The sequence below is a fragment of the Aptenodytes patagonicus genome, chromosome 5 (assembly GCF_965638725.1).
Source record: "Aptenodytes patagonicus chromosome 5, bAptPat1.pri.cur, whole genome shotgun sequence".
NCBI classification, from domain to species: Eukaryota; Metazoa; Chordata; class Aves; order Sphenisciformes; family Spheniscidae; genus Aptenodytes; species Aptenodytes patagonicus.
Window position 1 is genome coordinate 10,600,083 of NC_134953.1, and position 22,578 is coordinate 10,622,660.

The 22,578-nt window shown below is 60.3% G+C and overlaps 1 protein-coding gene across 3 annotated transcripts in view; it reads right to left on the bottom strand.

Moving 5' to 3' along the window:
* The window catches only part of PSD (pleckstrin and Sec7 domain containing), a 50,146-nt gene that overhangs the window by 2,346 nt on the left and 25,222 nt on the right, over positions 1 to 22,578 (bottom strand). For all 3 annotated transcript variants that reach the window (XM_076338617.1, XM_076338615.1, XM_076338616.1), the window contains 10 exons: positions 16,836 to 17,030; positions 16,245 to 16,325; positions 15,587 to 15,699; positions 14,690 to 14,748; positions 14,124 to 14,213; positions 4,315 to 4,358; positions 2,886 to 3,064; positions 1,806 to 1,876; positions 1,054 to 1,211; positions 569 to 713 (listed from right to left, as the gene is read on the bottom strand). In XM_076338617.1, the coding sequence (XP_076194732.1) occupies positions 569 to 713; positions 1,054 to 1,211; positions 1,806 to 1,876; positions 2,886 to 3,064; positions 4,315 to 4,358; positions 14,124 to 14,213; positions 14,690 to 14,748; positions 15,587 to 15,699; positions 16,245 to 16,325; positions 16,836 to 17,030 (1,135 nt within the window). The remainder of the gene's footprint in view (positions 1 to 568; positions 714 to 1,053; positions 1,212 to 1,805; positions 1,877 to 2,885; positions 3,065 to 4,314; positions 4,359 to 14,123; positions 14,214 to 14,689; positions 14,749 to 15,586; positions 15,700 to 16,244; positions 16,326 to 16,835; positions 17,031 to 22,578) is intronic.

The window sequence follows — 22,578 nt, forward strand, 5'->3', positions numbered from 1 at the left end:
CTCCTAGGTCCAGCCAGGATCTTAGCTTCTGCTCCTGGGTTTGTTTGTGGGGGGGTTTTTTTTTGGTTGGTGGTTTTTTTTTATTAAATGGCAGGCAAAAGCACAGGCCCTTGGGGGCAATCTGCTCCTGCCTCGCAGGGGGCTAGCTGCAGTCTTAAAACAGAATTTAATCCCCTCTAAAGCTAGGCTGGTGGGTCTTTTTTAATCCTTTCTGCTCTATGAGTAACTGCTCTGGCACGCACGAGTGCCAGCTAATCCCCCTGGCCGGTCACCTTTCAAGGTCTTGGCCCTGACAGGACCCTGCAAGCCGTGGTGTGGGACCACGTTCTCCTCCACAGTTTGACTCCATCACCTGTCCCCGCTGCCAGGAACAAGACCTTGCTGCCCACCCCCAAACTCAGCACCGCCTTGCTCCATGTCTCCCTGGCCATGCTCCCTTCGGCCCCGTACCCTGCTGGGAGGCAGCCAGGCGCGTGGCACCACACAGGGCCCTGCACAGGGGACAGTGCCACCAGCAGACCCAGGGGGTCTGTCCCATGCTCCTGGCTGCCCCCACGCCACGGCCCACCTGGGACAGCCTGGTGCAGGAGCTGGGCAGCAGCGGGCGGCTGAACTTCTTCTGGGAGCCGATGGCTGCAGGGAAGGGGGGTGCAGAGAACATGGCTGCCACCACATTGATGCGCGTGATCCACGAGTGCATCTGTTCAGGGTTCCTGGGGAGAAAAGCCAAACCACAGATGGGCTCTAAGTGGCACTATGTGTCACAGGCAGAGGGACCTGCCCTGCAGACGAGATCTGGGTCCCGCAGGCCTGGCTGGCCAGCCCTGGCACCTGGGGCTTTGCCCCCAGCGACTTGGGCCATCGCAAGCCCATCGGGGTGGGAAGAAGAGGAGCTGGGCAAAGCACAGTGCTGACACCAGGTCCTTTTCCTTCCAGAAAGGGCCGGGACAGGAGAGAGCAATGTGGCCCTAAGCCCCATCCCACCCTCCGCCCCAGTCGGACGAGCCCCTGTGCCCCAGCGTGGGGCCCAGCCGGTGATCCTGGGGGACTCACTGTGCTTGGAAGAGGAAGACCCTCCAGTCAGCTGTCCTGAGGTAGAAGACATTGGGTCGCTTGCTGTAGTCAGATGCCCGCGTGGCAAGCGAATGGTGGATGCTAATAGCGTTCTTCAGCTCCTCTTCCGCCAGCGACTTCCCTGGCTTATACTCCTCCTGCGAATCACAGGGCGTTTCAGAGCCAACTTAGGGATGCACCCCACCATGAGTCAGCTCTACGAGGCCGTGGGGCCTGCAGGTGAGTGTTTGCAGTGGTGGGGCTGGGACATCACCCTCCACCAGGCTGCTGCAGGCTCTGCCTCCAGCTCATGCTATACCCATGGGGAGAGGCTGCACAACCCAGGTGCATGGGCTTGGCCACAGCACAGTGGCTGTTCCCCGCTGCCCCGCAGCTGGGCAGTATGTGTGCCTGCAGGAGACTGGATTTGCTGCCCAAATCCGCCCCCCTCCCCTGAGGGCAAAGGCCCCGGTGCCTCTTCTCTGCCCAGTCAAGCCCCCACATGCAGCAGGGCCCTCGGTTAGCAGCTGCTTTCACTGCCCAGGCTGAGCCTGAGCACCCCAGGAACAGGGACGCCACCAGGACCCCAAGCAACGGCTCAAGCAGGCATGGTGCCAAGTCTGCTTAGGCCAGGCTTTGCAATGCCATGCGCTGGAGCCCCTCTCTTGCTGCTGTGGGGATTGTCATAACCACCCCTCCCTGGGTCGCGGACGATCCCTCTCCCTGGCACGGATGGCCCCGCTGCTGCCTACCTTCTGCAGGTAGAGAATCATCCCCTTCAGGATGGCATGGAAGGGCTTCCAGCCGCGCTTCCCTCGGGGCGCTGCCGAGGAGGAGAGAGCAGCCCAGACATCAGCCCCAGCAAAACGCTGGGGAAAGGCATCCCTCCCCCCATCCTCCTCCAGCCAGCCCTGCCATGGCGCACGTCACCCCACCCCGGGGACGGGCGGCACGCCAGGACTGTCCCCGCACACCTGAGCCCGTGCTGGCTGCGTGGCTGGCAGATGGTGCTGCTGGCAGGGGGGCCGCCTGCCGCCTCCCGGGGCCGGCACCGCTGCGCTCCCCGCCTCGCCGCTCATGCTCAGCTTCACCGCTGCCTGCCCGCTCGGGGACGGGGACGAGGCAGTGCTGCCCACCAGGTAATGCTAGCTTTGGAGGGCAGCTGCATCTAATCAGATCAAGGCAGCATTAGACGGCCAGGGCTTAGAGGGGATTTTACGGTGGAAACGGTGAACGTGCCTGGCAGCGTCCAACCAGCAGCAGCCTGCTGTGCGGCTTGTTTGGACACCTTCCTTTGTCCCCGCCATCCTGCAGCAAGGGTGCATCCCCCGGGGAGCCCACCCCACCTCCCCGCCTGCCCCCTTCCCAGTGCCGCAGGCAAGGGCTGCGCTGCCTGCTGCCGTCTCAGCCTCTGCCCAGTCCTGATGGTGGGGGCAGACGGGCAGGGAGAGGCTTTCAGGCTCCCCAGCCTGGGGGCTGAATTATGCCCGGCACAGCTGGACAGAGAGGGCACAGGGGGCTGATGCTGGAGGCTGGCTTGATGCTACAGTCAGATAGAATCATAGAATCATTGAGGTTGGAAAAGACCTCTAAGATCATCGAGTCCAACCGTCGACCCAACACCACCACCCACTAAACCATGTCCCTAAGTGCCTCATCTACTCGTCTTTTAAATACCTCCAGGGATGGGGACTCAACCACTTCCATAGAATGTCACGTAATGTCAGAAGATGTCACGTAATGCCTCCTGCCCCGCTCGCCCATTAGGGTTTCTGGAGCTCACCAGTGCCCCCTCGCCCCGAGTCCCTCCCGTAGGCTCCCCAGGCACCTACTTTTCTTGCAGTCGGGATCAGCGTGGATCTTGCGCACTAACAGTCCATGCTTGTAGGTGGCAATGCTGGAGTCTTGGGAGAAGTCCAGAAAGGGGTTACTGCAGCTGCTGATGCGCTTGATGGACTTAGGGTTGGGGTCTGCCAGCTCTGAGAGGGACTTTCTCAGCTCCTCCTCATCTCTGCCAGGCACAGATTTGGGTGGGGAAAGGGTTTGTTACCTTGCTGGGGAAAGCAAATACCAAGCCTCCCACTTGCGGTGCCACTTTTAGGCCTGGCTTCTGAAAGGGAGGCCAGGAGAGGCAGACCAGGCTGAGCAGTCTCCCATCACCACTGGAGAGCATCCCAAACCCAGTCATGCCTCTGTGCCCCTGCCCCTCTAGGCTGGCAGCTGAGGTGCTGCCTGGCCCTTCGAAAGACAAGGCATCGGAGTGTCTGCTGCTGGCTCAGGGCGGGGGGCCCTGCCTGCCCCAGGGAGTGAGGAGCATTTTTGGACAGGGCTGGGACTGATGCCAGCCAAACCGATGTGCCAGGAGCTGTAGAGGAGCAGTGCCCTGGGGCTTGGCACCACTACAGCCCCCCTGGCCCACGGTGGACAGGCTCACAGGCAGGAGCTGGCAGGAGAGAAGGTATAGAGGGAAACCCCCTCAAAGAGAGACCCAGGCTGCAGTCCCCACTCCTTCACGGCAGCAGTCGGGCTATGGGGATCAGAGCCACCAGCAAAGGGGTGTGAGGAGCCTGTGGAGGGGAGGCCTCGGGCAGCACCGGGGCTCCAGATCATGGCCCCTCGCACTGCGGGCAGGCTGCATCGATGCTGCTCCCCCCGCCCAGCAGGAAGATGTGGGAGCCCAGAGCTGCTGCCTCCCCCCTCCCTCAGACCCGCTCACTGCTAATTAAACCCCTCAGCATCTGCCGGCGTCTCCATGGCAGCAGCCCGAGTGCATTGGCTCAGCGCTGGCGGTACCGCCGGGCTGATTAATCCCCGCAGCGCGGGCGCTGCCGCTCCTGCTGCTGGAGATGGCAGCTGTGGGCGAGGGTGCGGGCACCCTGCGGGGCCCTGGCACAGCCATGGCCCCCCTAGAGCCTGCCTGCTCCCACCCTGGGCATGGCCACCAAGGCATGAAGCAACACCAAAGCTGCGTGGAGCTGGCCTCGGGCAGCCTTCCCCCAGCATGCCAGGGAAGGGGTCCCCATCGAGGTGCTGAGGGCAGCCAGGGGTATGCTGCCACCGCAGCTCTCCAGACGCCCCCATCCTATCTCAACTCATCCCATCCCACATCCTCACAGCCCTGCAGCATCACAGCTGACCTCTAGGGCAGGACGATGCCCCGGCGGTGAGGGCAGCAGGGGCAAGGAAGACGCCTGTGCCAGCAGGGTGGCCCCGCTGCCCGCCCAGCACCAGGCGGCGGCATCCCCCAGGAGGGATACTCACATGGCCCACTGCAGCTTCTCATTCTTGATGGAGCCGTACAGCGCCTGTGGAGAGAAGAGCAGGGGATCAGCAGGAGAGTGGTGCCAGGTCAGGGGAGCTGCTCCGGGGATGGAGGGGGCACGCCAGGCTGGCTCAGGGGCACTGGAGGCTGAGGCAGCCCCAGGCCAGTTCATCCTTGTCCAGCCCTGGCCTGGCCTGGCCAGCCAACTGGCCTTGTTTCAGGGCTACAGGTACCTTCTCCTGGGTACCATGGGACCTGCAAACCCACGCACACCCTGGGCACGGTGCTGGGGCATGGCCCTGGCTGTCTCCCCTCTCCTCCCCTCCCTGTCTGTCTGCCTGTGACAGTGGCACGGCATTAGCAGCATGACAGCGAGGCGTGCCAAACATTTCCAGTGCCTTGGGAGATACACTTCTCCCCGCTCCAGGGTGTCCCAGGCTGGCCAAATGGATGGCCTTCAGGAGGCCCAGGCCCCAGGAGAGCAAGCCTTTGGGCCGGACTTTGATGGTGCATGCTTGCACCCTGCTCGGCAGGACTTCAGCCTGCCCCAGCGCCTCCAGCAGCTCCATGCCATGACACACCACAGCCAGCGACCTCCCTGCCGTTGGCTGCCTGTCCTGGACTGGCAGAAGCGGGCTTGTGGCAGCACCCAGTGCTCAAAAGCGATGTGATGCTCCCGTGGGAGGCTGGCCAGGAGCACGCTTAAGCTTCGGGAGAGACTTCAGCAGGGCGCTGGCCCGGGGCTTGCAGAGACACCAGCAGACCATCGTTCATGAAGACCTCAAAGGACCTCGTGGCTGGTCGAGGCAGGATGGGTGTTTGCCTACTGCTGGGCTGCTGCTGCTTGGGGTGGCTGTGGCCTGTCCCTACCCCCGCCCCAGAACACCCCAAGCAGCCTGCCCTCCCTGCTGGCCTGAACACCGCCAAGTTGAGCAAGGCAGGACCTGCTGCCTACATCTCAGCACAGGAACAAGCTGAGCCTGCCTGCAGCAGGATGCTCTAGGGCCCTGCTCCCAAGTGTTTGTCCAGTCCAAGCTGGCTGCAAGCCAGAAGCACTCGGCACGGTTCTGCTGCCGGGGAGGCTCTGGAGAGGGTTTCAACACAGCGCTTGCAGAGGGCTTCGGAGCAAGATCTGGAAGGCATCATCCTCGGAGGAAAATAATCGAGTCTCGCACAGGCTGTTCAGGCAGCTGTCAACATCTATCACTGGGCCAGAGACTGCTGCTGAGAGATCTTGCTGGTGGCTGAGAAAGTACAACTGGAGGCGTGCAGGGGCCCAGGAAAGCTGGCCAGCAGACAGGCCCCAGCGGTGTCTGGGGAAGGGACATCCATCACTCCCCCGAGAGGCGCAGTGGCCAGGACGGAGCGGGGATCCGGCTCCTCCCACGCTTCCCTATCAGGGAAATGCTGGCAGAGCATCAGCTTGTTTCTCAGAGGATGAAAAGGATAGCCCCGATCCGCAGGCAGAAAGTGGGGTTCACTTGTCTCCTGGGAAGTCAGGAGGCTCATGGAGGGGGTACGGCCTCAGTGCCCGAGCGGAGATTAGACTCCGGCCCCATTTGTGCAGCCCCGGCGCCGGAGGGGCAGGATGCTGAGTTGTCAGCAGGGGGTACCCACCGGAGGGCTGGCAGCAAGGCAGCCAGAGGAGCACGGGTTGCAAAGACACCTAGAGAAGAGACTGGGGGAAAAAAACAACCCAAAGTCCTTCAGAACATAACCTGGGAGCAGAGCAGGGGGAGAAGCAGACGTCTCAGAGCAATGTGAACGATAACGAATCGCCACGAGAAACAGAAGGAAAGGGATCTTACTCACTGCCAGGGACGCAGCCGAGAGATGCTGAGAACCAAGACACAAAAAGGAGACTGGAAAACTGGCACAGAGAAGTAGGGACTGGAAACTGCAGAAAAGCTCCTTGGAAAGAGCAGGCAGGACAGGACGCGTGGCTTGGCTTCCACCCGGCTCAGTGACGATACAGAGAGGGGTCGGCTCCACGCCCCAAGGAAGGGAGACGTGAGCCAGCTGAGCGGGGATTTTGGAGGACAGGGCGAAGCGCCGCACCGGAGGGGACCGTGGCCCCCAGGCCCCCAGCCCCACGCAGGGCTTGCGGGAGGATTGCTGCTAAACATCGAGTGAACGAGCTGATGTCAGAAGACGTTTGGGGAGTAATTCTGGATGGCACAGTGCCGGAGAACAGCCCGGCAGAGCACCACACTACAGAAACCTGGGCTCTGGGACTGCCAGTGCACACTTCAAAGGCTGAACTGCCTTGTGGCTTCAAAAGGCTCCAGCCGCCCCATTACAAGCCCCGACAGCATCCCACAAGCCCGCTGCGGGCAGGAGCTGCCAAGTACCCCCACCTCAGAGACGGGGAGCAGGGGCTGCTCAGCACTCCTGTGCAGGAGGACAGTGAGAGGCAAATGGGGGGGGCTGGGGGGATTGAGAGGGCAATGCAAAGCTTTACGTCTACACTTAAATCCTGCCAAGACTCTGCTTGGCTAAACGCCACCCCCAGCCAACACCGGTCTCAGAAACAAAGCTGGTAGACTCAGCCCAAGTCCTAGCTGAGAAGATGCACTCCAGCCACAAAGCCCAACCCGCTTTTCTGGTCCCGTGGCAGTACCACCGCCTGTCAGTCCACTAAACTCCGGGGTCTTTGGTGCACAGACCGTTTCTGCTGGGGAACCACAGGTGGTGCAGGCTCCTGAAGCCTAACTCACAACCGTGTCAGCAAAGACCAGAGACACTGGTTTCATCACTCAGCAGGTCCCTCTCTCTAGGCTTTCTTTGCTCCGTGGATTCATTCCCCCTGGGCCGAAAGGACGGCACCTCTTGCAAGCACTGAACTTGCAAGCACTGCCCAAGAGAAAGCAGGGCATTGGCCCCATGCCACCGCAGCCGACCCCAAGCGTGGTTGGGGGTTTTTTTGTCATCGCTGGGTTATGAGCTCACTGCTGCAGCACGCAGGGCCAGCCAGCTCTGCCCTAGACATGCACAACACCAGAGACCTAGGAATGTACTGTCCCAGCGGGATTTCTAACTGAACCAACAACGTCTTTCTTTGGTGCCCTCCCTCCCAAAAGCAGGCTGAGAGGACGTCCCCGAATCCTGCTCTAGCAAACGTCTCCAGGAGGGGGGGGGCCGCACTGGGCAAGAGGCAGGTAGCTCTGATGCTCCAGCTCAGCCTTATTGCCAGCCCCACTGGGGACGGCCCTACGCAAGCAGGGCAGGGAGAAGACATTCCCCCAGTTCAGAGCAGACCAGAGGGGAAATTCAGCTGGCCCGGACACAGCTTTGGCACAGACTGGACTGTACCGAGGGCTGTAGCCCAGCACTCAAGTGACAGAGGAGGGTTAAGGCAGAAATTTAGGCATCTGGCAGAGGGTTTTAACCCTTTCTGGAGTGCCTCTTTTATGGATCATAACTCTTACGGACACGTCCCCTTTCCAGTCTGCTGGTTCCTGTGCTAAGCAACACAGTGCTCGGCTCTCAACGCTGCAAGATGCCCTGTGCAGGTCAAGACTCCCCTTCCTCCTGTCAGCCCAGTGACCAGCCACAGCTGCCTGACATTCTGCAAGACAGACTTCACAGCCACCAAGCGCCCTCCCTGCAGTCATTCTCCCTCTCTCCGTGCCTGGCAGCATTTCAATACGAGAGCTCGATTGCTGGCTTCCCCCAACTTTTCCTTAGCAAAATATCTTTCTCTACACCCAGCCACAAAGCTCTGTCAGGTTCCCCAGGCACCCAGACCCCCAAAGCTGCGCAGACACGAACGGCACCATCAGATCAGGGACGTATATCAGTGGGAACCGTACCTATGTCAGGTCCCTTATTCACCTTCACAGCCCCCCCCTCCACCCCCGCTGCCTGCCCAGCACGCACAACCCATGCCCAAGAACAACTCATCACCTGGCATGCACCAACCCTGCTGCGCACACCCTTCTACTGCAGAGGGGCTCCCGTGTGCACACAGAGCAGAGTGACTTGGGGACAGACTTTTTTCCCTGTTGGGTGGGCTGCCACGGGGACAGTGTCCTGTGCATCACCTTCCGCCCTGCTGCAGGCAGCAATAGCAGGCAGCGGGGGACGGCTACCCATCCCTGCCCCATGCTTTTGACTCGGCAACATCATAAGCTGCACCAGTATCTTTTAAAACATTCCTGGCCCAGCTGACTACCCACCCCCAGGATGGCAGACCCCTCTATCCCTCCCAGCGCAGCCCCACAGCGCGGGAAGCAGCGACTGAGCGTCTCCCTTCCAACTGCATGTTTCCATCCGAGTGCGTCACAACTTAATGCTGCCCCCAGACCGTACTGCGCTATGACAGCATCGCCGCTTGTCATGGCCCTGATGTCCCTGCCAGGCTGGTTTTGACCATGGGGGCAGCCCAGGCGGCTCTGGGGTACCCCTGCCTGCTTTGCCCCAACCTGCCTGGAACACGGAGGCCAGTAAGGACTCTTCTCTCGCTGCTACACCAGAGGCAGGCACCCAACCTAGGTAGGATGCGCCCAGAGACAGCCTGTTCGCTTCTCCCCACCTAGGACCCATGCACACCAGCTTAACACCTCCGAAACGGATGCCAGCTCACACCGAGCAAGCTCTTGGCAGTAAAAAGCCCTTTTTTGTCCAGGCAGCCACTCCTCCCTCTCCAGCTCCACTCGGCTGGGAGCCGGGGCTGCAGCGCTGCCCCTCTGCGCTGCCTTGCAGCTCTCCCCACCACCCCAGCCGGGTACCAGTCTGCCCTGGCCGGGCTGGCACGGCTCAGCACAGCCCTTGGCGGGGAGCCCGCAGAGCTTGTCACTTATGCTAAGCTGGAGGGCTGGTCCCAGCGGCACGGCTCTGTCCTGGATTCTTCTCGCAGCGATGTTTTCGAGCAAGCGTTGCTGTCGTAAGCGGTGCAATGTCACCCAGGTCTCGCCGTGCTCCCGCCACCCCCCGTGCTCGGGGTGGGATGCGGGGAGGATGGCAGGGCTGGAGACGGGGACCCTCGGGCGGAGGGGGGCCGATGGGGACCAGTCTCCGCAAAAAGCAGGCAGGGGAGGGAGATGGGGCTGGCTGCTCGCTACACCCATACAGCGGGCGGGCCGGCGGCCGTCCGGGCATATCCGTCCGTCCGTCCGTCCGCCCGTGTCCCCGCCGGAGCGCAGGGCGCTGCGCATCCCCCCGCGGCGCCCCCCGCTCCCCCGGCCCGCCGCTTACCGGCTTCTTCTTGCGGCGGCTCTGGAGGCGGCTGACCACCAGGTCGGTGTAGAGCACCGGCTTGAGGGTGCGGGAGCGCTGGGGCCAGCCGTAGCAGAAGGTCTCCACGCCGCGGTAGTTGCGCCCGTAGCGAACCGAGCACATGGAGCGGGACCGCATGCGCCCCGCGCTGCTGTTGATGCTGTTGACGCCGATCATCCTGCCGCCGGCGGCGGGGGGAGGGGGGGGGGGGGGCGGCGGGGTGCCCGGCGGCCCTGCCCGGCCCTGCCCGGCCCTGCCTGCCCTGCCTGCCGCGGCCCGCTCCGCCGCCGCCGCCTGTTGAAGCCGGGCCGGGCCGGGCAGGGCTCGGCGGCTGCTGCCCGACAGAGGCGGGGCCCCGCCCCGCCCCGCCCGCCTCAGCCAATGGCGACCCGCGGCGCCCGGCCGAGCCGAGCCGAGCCGAGCCGAGCGGGGCCGAACCGGGCCGAGCCGAGCGGTGGAGCCGGGCCCGCGGAGGCAACGGCGGGCGTCCCGCGTGGTGGGACACCATCCCCGGCGCCGATGCCACACGGGTCGCCGGAGCTGCCCCCGGAGCTGCCCCCGGTGCCCCAGCTGGCCCTCCCTGCCTCCTTTCCGCCCCGCAAGGAAGAGCGGGAGCAGGTGGCTGGACGCTCCTGGGCTCACGGGGCTGGGGGGCAGCGGTGGTGACATCTCAGGGGCTTCCAGGGGTCCATCGGGCAGGCGGCACCTCCACCCTGTGCCAGCTGGGCAGGCTTCAGAGCCGCTGCTGCAGCCCAGCCTGCACCAGGGACCGTCAAAGGACTGAGCTGGTAGGAGATCTCAGACCTTCCATCTTCAGTGCCCACCCCACACGTAACCCTCCTGCCCGTTCCTTCGAGGTCAGGGCAGAAAAATCGGTAGCTAGAGCCGCCTGGCTGGTTAAGGGCAGGATGCAGATGCTCCAGGGAGCTGTTCCCGTGAAGAAGCAAAGGGCTGGGCATCCTTGCAGAAGGCATGAGGATCGATGCGTAATTTAGTTAGGCTTGACTGAGTAGGAGATGCGGCCAGCGGAGAAGGGGAAATTTTCCACTCTGTCCTGACTGCTTGGCATAGTGATCGCTGGGCAAAACTCGTAAGGGAGGGGGCACGGGTGCCCAGCCCATCAGACATGCTGGGCTGCCCCTGAGGCCAGGGGGAGCCATGGGAGACAGGGGCAGGGCAGCGTATCACTCACAGGGGAAACAGGCAAAAAAAAAAAAAATAGCCCAGGGGATTAGACTGAGCAAGCGTTCCTGAGATTATAGCTCAGAGGTGGGAGCCGGGGCTTTCTTCCCACACTGCTAATCACTTACCCAGCACTCTGAGCGTCTGAGCCCTGCCGTTGTGCCTCCAAGCTGGAAGGTGGGGGCCCATCCTACCTTCCTCCCCCGGGGAACTGACTGCATTGTCAGGCTTAATTCATTAACATCTGTGAAGTGCTCCTGCTCCTAGGCTGGAAGGCAGCACAGATTTGGCTCACTCCTGCAATTGCTAAGCAGCACCAGGGAGAAATGGGGTCTGATCTGGCCCTACTGTGTTGCTACCAGCCAGCAAAGCACAAGGTTAAGCCAAAAGAGTAAGGAAGATGGGGAAGAGCCAAGGCTCTGCAAAGAGATCAATCATGTAAAGGTCAAATCCACATCTGAAATATAACAGACAACCAGCAACAGTGAATGAAATCCCAGGAGGCCTGGGCTAAAATCAGACTGACAAGAGAAGAGCAACATCTCAAGAGCTAACCAAAATACCACCAGCTCCAGGACGTCCGGCTTTGCCTCCTTTCTTGAGGGGTGGGCAGCTGCCTTCATTTGGCCTCAGGAATTCAGGTCCAAGCCTGCAGACATGGGCATCCTCGGGCATGACATTATACGGGTTCTTATATCGCTGGCATGGCTCCCTGCCCCGGTGGGGAGGACACCCAAGTCGGACAGCTGGGCAGCCCTGCCTGTGGAGTACAATTCTCCAGGGGAGCTTTCAGAGCCAGAGGAAAGGGTTTCCAGCAGCAGCAGCTGAGTGCCAGTAAGGCATTGCTGCCTTAGCTTCAGCAGCAGTGCCGTGCAGGGCACGGCGAGGCACTGCCAGTGAGGGGGACGTGGTGCTCAGCTGTAAAAGCACAAGCTTTGAAGTGTTTTCGTTTCTTCTGCATAAAACTGGGATTGTTTACATGTATTATCTAGTAGTAGATTAAGTTCTCGTCTGACTCAAGGTGCCACCCGCTCTCAGGCATTGTGCTGCATTTGTCTTGGGACTCCCCGCAGCCAGAGACAAGGGGAGCGCCCAGGCTCCCCATGGGTCTATTCCTGATGCTATCCCCAGTCACAAGGGATGGTGGCCTTGTGTCCCCTGCAGCCACCTAGGTCCTGCCCTGCTGTCCCTGTTTCCCCAGCGGCGAGTGCTGTGGGTGGGGGCCACCTCAAGCCCTCCAGCTCTGAAGCCTGTGGGGCAGCAGCCTGCGCTATCTCCCCCGGCAGGCTTGGAAGAGCCCCCAGGATCCTTCTTTTGCACTGTTGGAGCTGCCCAAGACCCAACCCTGAGCTTTGGGAAGCTCCTCCAAAGTCTGCCAGCCCTTTCCCTCCCCTGCTGCCCTTAGAAAACGTGTGTGCTCCTGGAGGGCTAAAATTAGTCAGCCAGCTGTGCGGCACGCTTGCACAGAAGCCTCAGTCCCCAGGCATGGCCCGCCAGCCAGGTCTGCTGAGGAGGCAGCATCCTACCAAGGGTAACAGGACTAACGCAGACTGCTGCAGGGAGGGCAGCGGGAGAGGCTTTCCCCATTCCTCTGCCCCCTGAGCCTGCGCGGGGACCCAAGCACCAAGCAGCCGAAAGCAGTGGGCAGAAGGGAGAGGGTGTCTGCTCTGGCTGAGCCTGGTAAAGGCTGCCCAGGAGAGGCACAGCCCCTTCAGGCGCCTTTCCTTGCTGTGCCCCTCCCCAGCACAGGCTGACAGCGCTTTCCCCATCTCACCCATCCTGGGACCCCACTCCCCCTTGCACGGGCAGGGGCTCCCCAAAGCGGAGCGGTGCTTCAGGCGCGGAGCTGCAGCCTGCCCCTCACGCGGTTCCTCGCGCTGCCTTTTGCTCCCCCTCCCCAGCACGGCTCCCATACAGAGGCGGCTGAAAAGCGACGGTGGGAAGCACCGCAGCTGCAGAGGGAACAGGCCTTTTTTAGCAGAGCAGTCTCCCCGCTGCTGGGCTGCAGGCAGAGCTGTGCAGGGCTGTGCTGCAGCGCTGCAGCCTCCCCTCGCTCCCTTACACCCAGCAAAGATCTTGGCCCCTACTCATGAGAGAAAGCCCATAGCTTCGTGGCACTTGCTCGCTGCCCTGTTCCCACTGGCTGGGATCTGATGGGATAACTTCATCTCGCGTGTTTAAACTGCCGGTACTTTTGGGGGTGAAGTTTAACAGGGATGCAGCAGTGCCTGAAGTGGGAGTACGCAACTGCAGGGCGTCGGGGGCTGCAAAGGGGGCACGCCGAGGAGCCTGCAGAGCTCAGATGCTCCATGGCGCAGCAGCACTGAAGGGCAGGGGTTCAGGGTTCTCATTTTGGATGTTTCTATTCCATTTTGGGTGCTTAAAGCCTTTTCTGGAGCTGGGTTTAAAATTAGAGGAGAATTTTTCCTGAGTAACTCCTTTTACTGGCAAAGCGTGGGCTGAGAGGGAGGACAGCCCTATTGAGAGCTGCTGGTAACCCCTTAATGATGGGGTGAGCGATGCAGCCAGGAATAGACCCACAGAGGCTGAAAAGGGAGCTCAGCTTTCACCCTCCGTTGCCTTTTCTCATCGACCATCTCCCCGCATCATGGCTCCGGCACCCTGTGGGAACCCATCTCCCACATCATGAGTATTTGCCAACTGTAGCGCTTCACCAACAGCAATGGTTTCTGCCCGGCAGGTCCCATGGGAGCTAATCCTATTCCCAGGGCCCGAGATGGGGAGACGGCAGCTCAGAAAACCCTCCCGAGAACAGGTGACGCAGGAGAAGCACAGCAGTCTGAGGACAGAGGTGCTCACTGAACGCTGCCCTCCCTAGCCAAACCCCGTTGGGAACTGGGTCAGGCAGGGAGAAGGCAGGAGTCCCCCCGGTCACACCAGTGTGGCGAGTTCCCAGCTCCGGGACTTTAACCACCATCCCACCCTCCCCATTGCCATGCCTTGCCCATGTCACCAGAAACATTCCCTCTGCCACCAGAGGTGGCCCCAGTCCCAGAGCCTGGCCATGGCTTTGGGCTCCAGTGCTCCAGGGAGCCAGGAGGGGCTGAGTACCATGGGGTCAATGCCACGAAGCCTCTGACTGCAGCTGGGCAAACCAACCCCAGTAAGCTGGCCCCACATGTTCCCCCTTGCCTGCAATGCAGGCAGAGCAAGAGCGGAGAGAGCATCAGGACCCCAGCCGGAGCTCCGGTGTCCTCCTGGGGGAATGGGGCAGCCCATGTTCCCCTCAGCAAGGCAGGAGGAAAGCTGCGGGCCAAGGAACCACCACCGTTCCTGCATGAGGATGGACATATTCATTGCATCCCACATAGTCATCCATGTGATCCCACCCAAAGCTCTCGCTTTTGCTCCTGCTGCTTGGCTGGCCAGGGAGAGTGACCGAATTTACCTTGAGCAGCTCCTTGGGGAAATCAGTGCCTCCGTTGAGCCCCTCCAAGTTGCCAATAAAGTCGGAGCAGGACATTCTCTTCCCAATGTTCTGGGGGAGCCAGGGGGAGAGAAACGCTGGGCGTTACCTTTGGGCCACGGGACCTGCGCTGGCTGGAGCATGTCCCACAGCCCAGGAACAGAACCCCGTCTCTGCAGTGGGGTGAGGGACCAGCCAGGTCTCAGGGAGGCTGCTTGAAGGTATGGGGAAGCTGTCGGCTTTGCCTAGCCTCCTTTTTCTAAGTTGGGTGCTACCTGCTCCCATGGCAGCTAGTTTTGGAGTCTCACCCTCACCCTCTCTCCCTGTCCACTTTCCTCTTCTGTCCTCATCCCACCTCCACGTCTTCCAGCTCAGCACGTCTCCTCCAAAGCCCCACTCTCTCCTTCGCCAGCTGCCTCTCTCACTCAGCCTTTCTCTTCTCTCCTCCCCAGACACATTAGAGGTGACCAGCCCTCATGGGTCCAGGGTCCTGTACCTGTGGTTCAGGGCGGTGGGGACAGACAGGGCCGATGGCAGTGGGAACTTACGTGTCCATGCAGATCTGTGTTTAACAGCATCAGGGCGCAGGTGAGGGTGTGGGCTCCGTCTGCAGCACAAGCACAGGACAGGAATTAGAGTCCCTGGCTTGGCCCCACCGCTGGTGCTCCAGCCCCTCAGCATCTCAGGCAGGGCACGGGGGCTTCTGAGCCCCCAAGACAGCCCCGAGCCCGCTCCTCCCACCCTGGACACATGGGGCACACAGCAGTCAGCGTGGTGCTGGCAGCACGCGGGCGAGTAGGTAGGAGGCCACTGAATTAAAGCTGGTCCCAAACCTGAGCGTACGAATTCCCTTCCAAGCCTGCAGCCCCTTCAGCCAGGCAGCGACGCTGCAGCTAATCCTGCAGAGCTCCTAGCACGGCAAGGTGGGACCGGCACAGCCCTCTGCCAGCCAGGCAGCCCAAACCTCTCCTGCCCCAGAGCCAGCCCAGAGCAGACCCAGCATGTGAACACACACAAGAGAGGCACAAAGACGTGGAACAGGACGAAGTGGGTGTATGTGCCGCCCCGAGTGCCGGGCACCCGAGTTTTCTCACCTGGCTATTCCCTGAGCCGAGGGTCTGAGAGTTGGGGTCTATTTGGTGAGGAGGGCCTTCTCTCGCCTCTTGTGCTAATCTGCTCAAGGTCAGAATTAAGGATGGGTTGAGCCCTAATTATGCATGATCCAATCAGAGCAGGTTTTTTTTTAAAAAAAAAAATCTAAAGCATCTGTCATTTGAGGGAAATGACATCTCCGTAACCGGGGCTGTCTCCTCCTAAGGTGTCAGTACAGGCTCTCAGCCTGCTCTCTGGTTTCAGTTTGAGCACCTTCACCGAGCTGACGAACGCATGGGCTCGCTTGAAACACACACACACACGGACACACACGGACACACACAGTTTCTTACCCTCTGAAGAGATGGCGTTGGGATTACACTCGTAATAGCGCTGGGAAAAATGAGCCAGCACTCGCTCTCGCTCTTGCGTCTCTCCCATCAAGGCCAGCTCCTTTAGAAAGGACCTGAAGAAGCAGCAGCAGCATCGGTCACACTTGAAGCCCACCAGCAGCGTCTCCAACCCACCTTGCGCAGGAGTGGAGCTGTGCTTTTCTGGTCTGGAGACCAGATGAAGCCCTGCCATCGCACATCCCTCCCAACCCGCTGCAGGACTCCCCTCCAAGCCCACAGCATCATACCCTGCCAGCACATCGTAGAGATCTACAGCCAGCCCTGGGCCCTACGCCGGGGAAGGAGGTGGGGGTGACACCAAGAGGTTCTGGGCTTAAGGCCTGGAAAGCCAGTCCTAGGTGAACCTGACTGTCACCCAACCGCACTGACTGGTGAGTTAAAACCAGGGATGCCCTTTCGCGGTTGTGTGACTGAGAGACCATTTTGGGACTCAACCCCCGCCATATAAGAGGCAAGGGGATCTCCAGGTGGGAGCCGTGGGGTCTGCTTGCACCTGCAGATCCCTATGCAGGTGCGGAGCTGCGGAGGGCGTGGTCTGCTAGGACCCCACTTGGGTGGCCACCACACACGCACACATGTACATGCACTCAGCTCTGACCTGAGAGCCTGGTCCAGGCTCATCCCCGTGAACACGAAGAACTTCAGATATTCCCCTGCCACCATCTTGCTGAACTCGTTGCTGAAATAGAAAAGGGGGGAGCGAGAGTGGGATCGACTAGACCATGGGGACAGCAAAAGGCACACGGGGGGGGCTGGATTCTGGGAGGTTGGGAGCTCCCCAGGGCTGCGGGAAGCATGCTGGGAACAGACACCCCACACTCCCATGAAACTCAGAGGAGTCACCCACAGATCCAATGGGAATACTGGGCATGTAAGAGAAACTGGAGAAGCTAGAGCTGGAATGGCCCATGAGAGGTCAGCTAGCTGTCTCCCTGCCCTGACACCTTACTGAAGCATCCAAGATGCAGTCATGATAGGAAGATACCAAAACCTGGATGTCTCTTAGGTTTTAAGACCTTTAGAGGGAACAGATGTACCAGGTGTACCAGTCATGGGGAGTGGGCTCTGGGGTCCTGCCAGCTGTTCCCTGCCAGCCCAGTGCCCTGCAAGGGCAGCAGCTGTGGGCAAACTGCGGGTGCAGGTGGGCCCCTTGCAGAACGGGCCGTTCCTTGTTAATACCCACACGTACTTCTTCCCCAAGTGACGGGCCACATCTGCTTTTTTAAAGCCATCCAGGTTGTAGAGCCTCTTGGCCAGGCGTTTGGCGGCCTCCAGGTCAGCCTTGTGCCCGTTGGAGAGGGTGTCCGTGCTGCCCAGGGCCAGCTGCTCCACGCTGTCCATCTCCGAGTCTGAGTCCAAAACCAGCTGGCTCAGGGGGTGGTCACTGCAATGGGAAGGGACACTCCACGTTAGCCTGCCTACAGCTCCTCTCCTCGTTCAGCTTCTCAGGAAATGCAGGTTCCTCATTCTGCTTTGGAGACCAGCTACTCACTGCTGGGACCCAGGATGAACAACACTGGTTAGAGACACTCCCAGGTCAGGTCTGGGAGCTAAGGGAAGGTTTGGGGATGCAGCTGGAGGAGAGGTGGGGTGACAGGACAGCTCCAGTGACTGATGACAGGACCAAGGCACCCAAATCCACGTCCAAACTGGATGTGGAGAGACAGGACAGCTGCTCCAAAGTCCCCCACCCTGAGTCTGTGAAACTGCATGTGTGGGCTCAGGCTCTGCCAAGCTCAGCCGTAGTGGAGACTTGGAGCAGAAACATATGCACATCACATGCTGTCCTACAGATCATTATTTTTTAACCTGGACAAACTCCTTATGCTGCTCTCGAGTGCAGTTTCTATCCAAGACAAGATGACTATAATTCCTTCGCTCGCCTCTTCCCACCCACTGACTTCAAAGCACTTCACAGAAGGGAAAACTGAGGCAGAGAGGGTGAAGACGAAGGAAACCCCCCCCCGGCCTCCCAGCTCACAGCGGGGTGTACCGTCTTCTTCAGGCTGCCCATCAGCTCTCAGCCCACCATGCCTTAAATGGCCACGTTAGGAGACACTCTTGGCTTAGCCCCCGAAACAGTCTGACTCAGCGGCGCAGAAGTTATCCCAACCAAAAAACTGGTTGAATCTAATCAACAATGAACGTTAAGCAACTCTGACCTCGCCCAAATTTTCTGGCAGCCCTCGCAATGTTCCAGTCTGATTTATTTTTAAAAGTCTCTAATTGACTTTTAAGAGGCCTGCTCTCCTGAGCCAATTACCCAGGTCAATCTCCTTGAGGCTCCGCTTCTTCCACGAAGGACGAGCCTCCTTGCTGCTCAGCGCTGCCCGTCTCAGGGGAGTCCTGCGCAGCGCTGACAGGCTGCCCCGTGCCTTGGGGGGGCTCTCGGGTGCCTTCTTCCTGGCATCCCCAGCCGGCGTGCAGCAGGGGCAGCTGCTCTGTGCTCAAACCCGTGGGCCAGACACTTCCCTGGTGGAAACGGCTCTGACACCCTGTGAGTCCCCGGGGACGTGCACTCGGCTCGGACCACTGCTGAGCTTGGCAGTGCTGGGCGGTGCTTGTGGTAAGACCTGGATGGGGGGCCCAGGGCAGATCTGTGCCCATTTGGCCCCAGCCCTCCCTAGGGAGCCTGTCCATCACCCCATGCACCCTGGTGGGAGCAGCCACGAGAGGGGCCACAAGGTCACTAGTAGCTCACCAGCTCTGAGTCCGCCTGCTCTGGGGAGCTGCGCTGGGTAGGAGGCTTCCAGCATCACTGTCCGCATCACCAGCACACCCTGTCCTGTGGGCATCCCTCCCACCTGCCTAAAACCTCTCCTCCTCCCAAAATAGGGTGGCCGCATCCAAAGGTGCCGCTGGCGTGGGCCCAGGTGCCTGCTGCCCTCCAGCTGTGCCCAGCTGTGCAACTGGCACCTGCCAGCCATGGGTTGTGGTGACTGTATTTTTCACTAAAACTCTATCTGCTATCACAGGGGCACAGGCGCTGTCCCCTTCCCAGCCCAGCAGCTCCAAGGCTGCTTTTCCAGCCACAAGCTGAGCTACAAAACTCAAAGCCACCCCCTCCACCACTCCCCATGCTCCAGTTGCACCTCCAGAGCAAGCGGCTGCTCAGTCACCCTCTGAAGACCTTTTCATTCTTCTCAACCACCATCACTAAAAACTCCAGATATCCTTCTGGACCTTGCCTGTCCTGCCTGAGAGGTTGTCCTCTCTCACATGGCCAGTTCCTGGAGCCTTCGGGGGCAAACCTAGAGCTCTGAGTCTCCCCCCGTGACCTCTTTTCCCAATCTGTGGTCCTCAGCTTTCCTACCTAGTGCTGAGCATCCAGGCATGGGGCCATTTACAAAACCTCTCTTGTCCTTCAACATCTGTATCTCCCTGCAGGCTCCCAACCCGTGGCTGCAATTCTTGCCTTGCTTCTTGCAATCACAGCCTGGGTCTCAAAACAGATCTACTGTCCCCTCCCTCACCAAGTCCCCATACCAATTTGGGGGTTTGCATCAGCAAAGCATAACCTTGCTCTCAGGATGAGGCACTACTCAGCTGTGCCATGAAACGGGTTTTCTTCCAACACTCAAGCCACTCTCATGCTGTTAAATATGGACCATCAGCCTCAATAGGCTGGGAGTGCCCCATTCGTGGCACCCGTCTGTCACCACTCAAAGCCCCAGCTGGCTTGGAGAACCTGCAGCTTAAAGAGAGAAAACCAAGAGCCTAATCCTCAAGCAAATGGAAAACAGAGCAAAGGGACATGTCCATGTCTGAGGCAACTGAGGTGATGCTAATTTTCTTGCCAATGAGCTAATATCTCAGGGTGGGGGTTTTTTGTGTACTTTCTAAAGTGACATTTCAGTTTGGCTTGAAGAAACACTGAGATAATATTTTTTACATTAGATACGTTTTCAACCCGAGAACTGGCCCACACTTAAGGAATAAAGATCAAATTTGGTATTGTGCGAGTATCCTCAGCATGAAATGAGTCATCCCCGAGTGCACCCAGCGCTAGCTCATCCCTCTCCCTGCTGCCCGCCTAGCACAACCACTGCTGCCCCCCATGTCGCCGGGAGCACAGGCCCCCCTGCTACCTCGGAGGTGTTCGCTAGAGAGCCCAGGTCCCCAGTGCCTGTGTGAGCAGCAGCGAGGCGCTTCTGGGGGTCTCTGTGAGGAAGGCACATGATCCAGCTCAGGGCTCGCCCTGGGACAGAGGCTATTCCTCAACCACCTCCCACCCCAGCTCAGCACGAGGACCGGGTTCTGCTCCCAGCCCTGGGAAGCAGCTGCGGGACCACAGTCCCGCTCAGGGCCACTGGACCACAGACACTCCTTCTCCGGGGCCAGATACTTCTCCAGGGCCCAAACATTCCTTCTCAGGGCCAAACGCTCCTTTCCTGGAGCTGGATTCTCATCGTGCCCCAATATTCCTCCTCTGGCTGACTGCCTGGAGCTCAGCAGGAGAGACCACAGCACCTTCCCTGGCTGCAATGCAGCGTGTCACTGCAGGAGCCCCGATGTTCTCTCCACCTTGCCACCACAAACTGGGCTCACCCGGCACCATGTTCTCTCCATGGCTGTCAGCAACCAGGAGCAAATCTTCTCTCCTGGATGTGGGGCAGCAATAAGGCACTAGCTCAGCAAAGCCTGCCCCGGAGGGCTGACCTCCAGCTCCTGGCTGCCAGCAGGGATGTATCTGCACGGTGGGACCCTTCCCACACTGTATCTCCATGGTGGGATCCTCCCTGCATTGTATCTGCACAGAGAGACATCCCTGGGGACAGGCTGAGCCAGGTGGTCATTGGTTTCAGCTGGGGGTGCTCAGCTGAGCTCCTGGGTTTGATCAGGTCCTGCCTGACACATTTCCAGGTGAGATACCTGCTGTAGGAAACTCAAAACCTCCAACCACAATCCAAGTGCCACTTGATCCCCACGGGAGGCTGGTTTGCATCCTGTACCATGAAGGGATAGGGCAGGGAGCCTGGTTCGAGTCTGTGAGGTACATGTGCATGGGGCAGAACAGCACTCTGCCCTCAATTCCCGATGTCCCACACACATGGCTAGATGCCTGATGCCTCCGTCAAGTGAGCCCAGCCTGCCTAATATTGCTGCTAAGAATGTACCAGACCGGATCTTTGGCTGAGCTAAATAAACGCAGCTCCCTCCATCGGTCTCAGCGGAGCGACTTTGATTTATGACAGCTAAGATCTGGGCTGGTTCATTCCTCGCAGAATTGAAGTTAGGGCTGGGAGGACACTTGAAGGTCAGCCAGGCCAGCCTCCAACCAGAGGCGGGGCTGGTCCTGCTTTCTGGCAGCTCTGGAGTCCAACCCGGTCCTCAAATCACCCAGCCACAGCGGCACCTGCCAGCGTTACTGCTGCCAGACCCAGGTAGGACCGAACTTTGGGCAGCTGTGCCCCTCCTCAGTCCTGCTCCTCTGCAGACTTCCAGAGCCTCCCCTGCAGCACCATCCCTCTCCGGAGATGCCTGCCTGTCCTCCATCACCCCACCCCACCAGCCCCTCTTGTAGGGGGCACAACCACTCCTGCAGAGGACAGGGGCTGACTCTGCAATCGCACCAAACAGCTTCTGGAGCCAGCTGAGAGCCTTAAAATCTGGTTACTCACCTGCTGGGCGGAGGGTTGTCTTCTCCTTCAGAGACACAGATGCCATGGGGTCAGCACAGGGAAACCTGGGTCTCTCAGACCCTTGGGCAAAGCCCAGCCTAGGGGCTCTGGGTCAGACCCAGGGACTGGAATTAACACCTGACACGAGGGGCTGCATCCCACAGGGATGTGCTGCTGCCCATGCCTCTGTGGGCAGCCCTGCCAGCCCTGGGACCCTGCCTGCTGCCCCTGTCCTCCATGCCATGGAGCGTCCACCCCAGCCCCCAGCATTGCCACCCCATCCTGTGTCCCAGCTCCCGCTGCCCTTCATGGCTCAACATGGAAATGCTTGGGGGAAAAATCCCCCCCAGGCTTGTGCCCCATTTCTTGCCATGCCAGTGCTTATGGGGAGACCTCTTCAACCTACAAGGCCCCAGCCTTGTCCCCTTCCTGTGCTTCCATCCCATACCATCCCTCCCTTCCCCTGTCAGCATCCTTTCCTTGTTGCCCTCCTTCCTCTGCTCAGCCCTCTCCCCGCACCCTCCCGCATCACACCCCAAATCCACCCCACGGGGCCCTAATCTGGGCACAGCCCTCAGGGCATCATCTCACCAGTTTGCCCAGTGCCAACTGGGAGCCCAGGCCAGCTGACAGACCTGCGCTGGCCTCGGGAAGGGGGCGGGGGGGCCACCGGCTCACCGACTGCTGCAGTAACAAAAGGGACCTTATAAAGAAACACAGCGGAGCTTATTGGCAGGGCCCCGGCGCTCCAGCACACGCCAGCAGCCGCGATCTGGCAGGGAAGAAGGTTTCACTCCCGGCGCATCCTCCGCCTGGGGCGGCTGCCAGCCCTACGGGCTCCCCGGTCCTCCCACGCAGCCGCAGCTCCAGGGCTCAGCTCTCCCTCTAGCGAGGCTCCGGGCGTGCTGCCCCTCACTGTGGTGTCTGGCTCTTTTCGCCAGGTGGTTTGCAGTCCCCCCGCTTTGCTGCTGCTTCTCCTGCCTGCCCTTCTTTCTGTCCCACCTCAGGCGATGCCCCCGATTCAGGTCCCGGCAGAGCCTGCCTCGCTCGCCTCTCACGGGGGTGGCACGGGGGGCAAGTCTCATCCCCTCCCTCCACTGGCACTCCTCAGGGACCAGCACGGCTGTGCCTGGAGACAAGGCTGGCTCCGGAGGAGTGGAATGGGCAAGGGAAGCTGGGTGGCTTGATTTCAGGGGGCTTGCACCCCCAGGGAGATGCAATTTGCCCACTTACATCCCGTCCTGCCTGTGGGGCCAGCAGCCCCGGGCTGCCTGTGTATGGGATTGTGGCGGGCAAGGCGGCGCTCCGGGC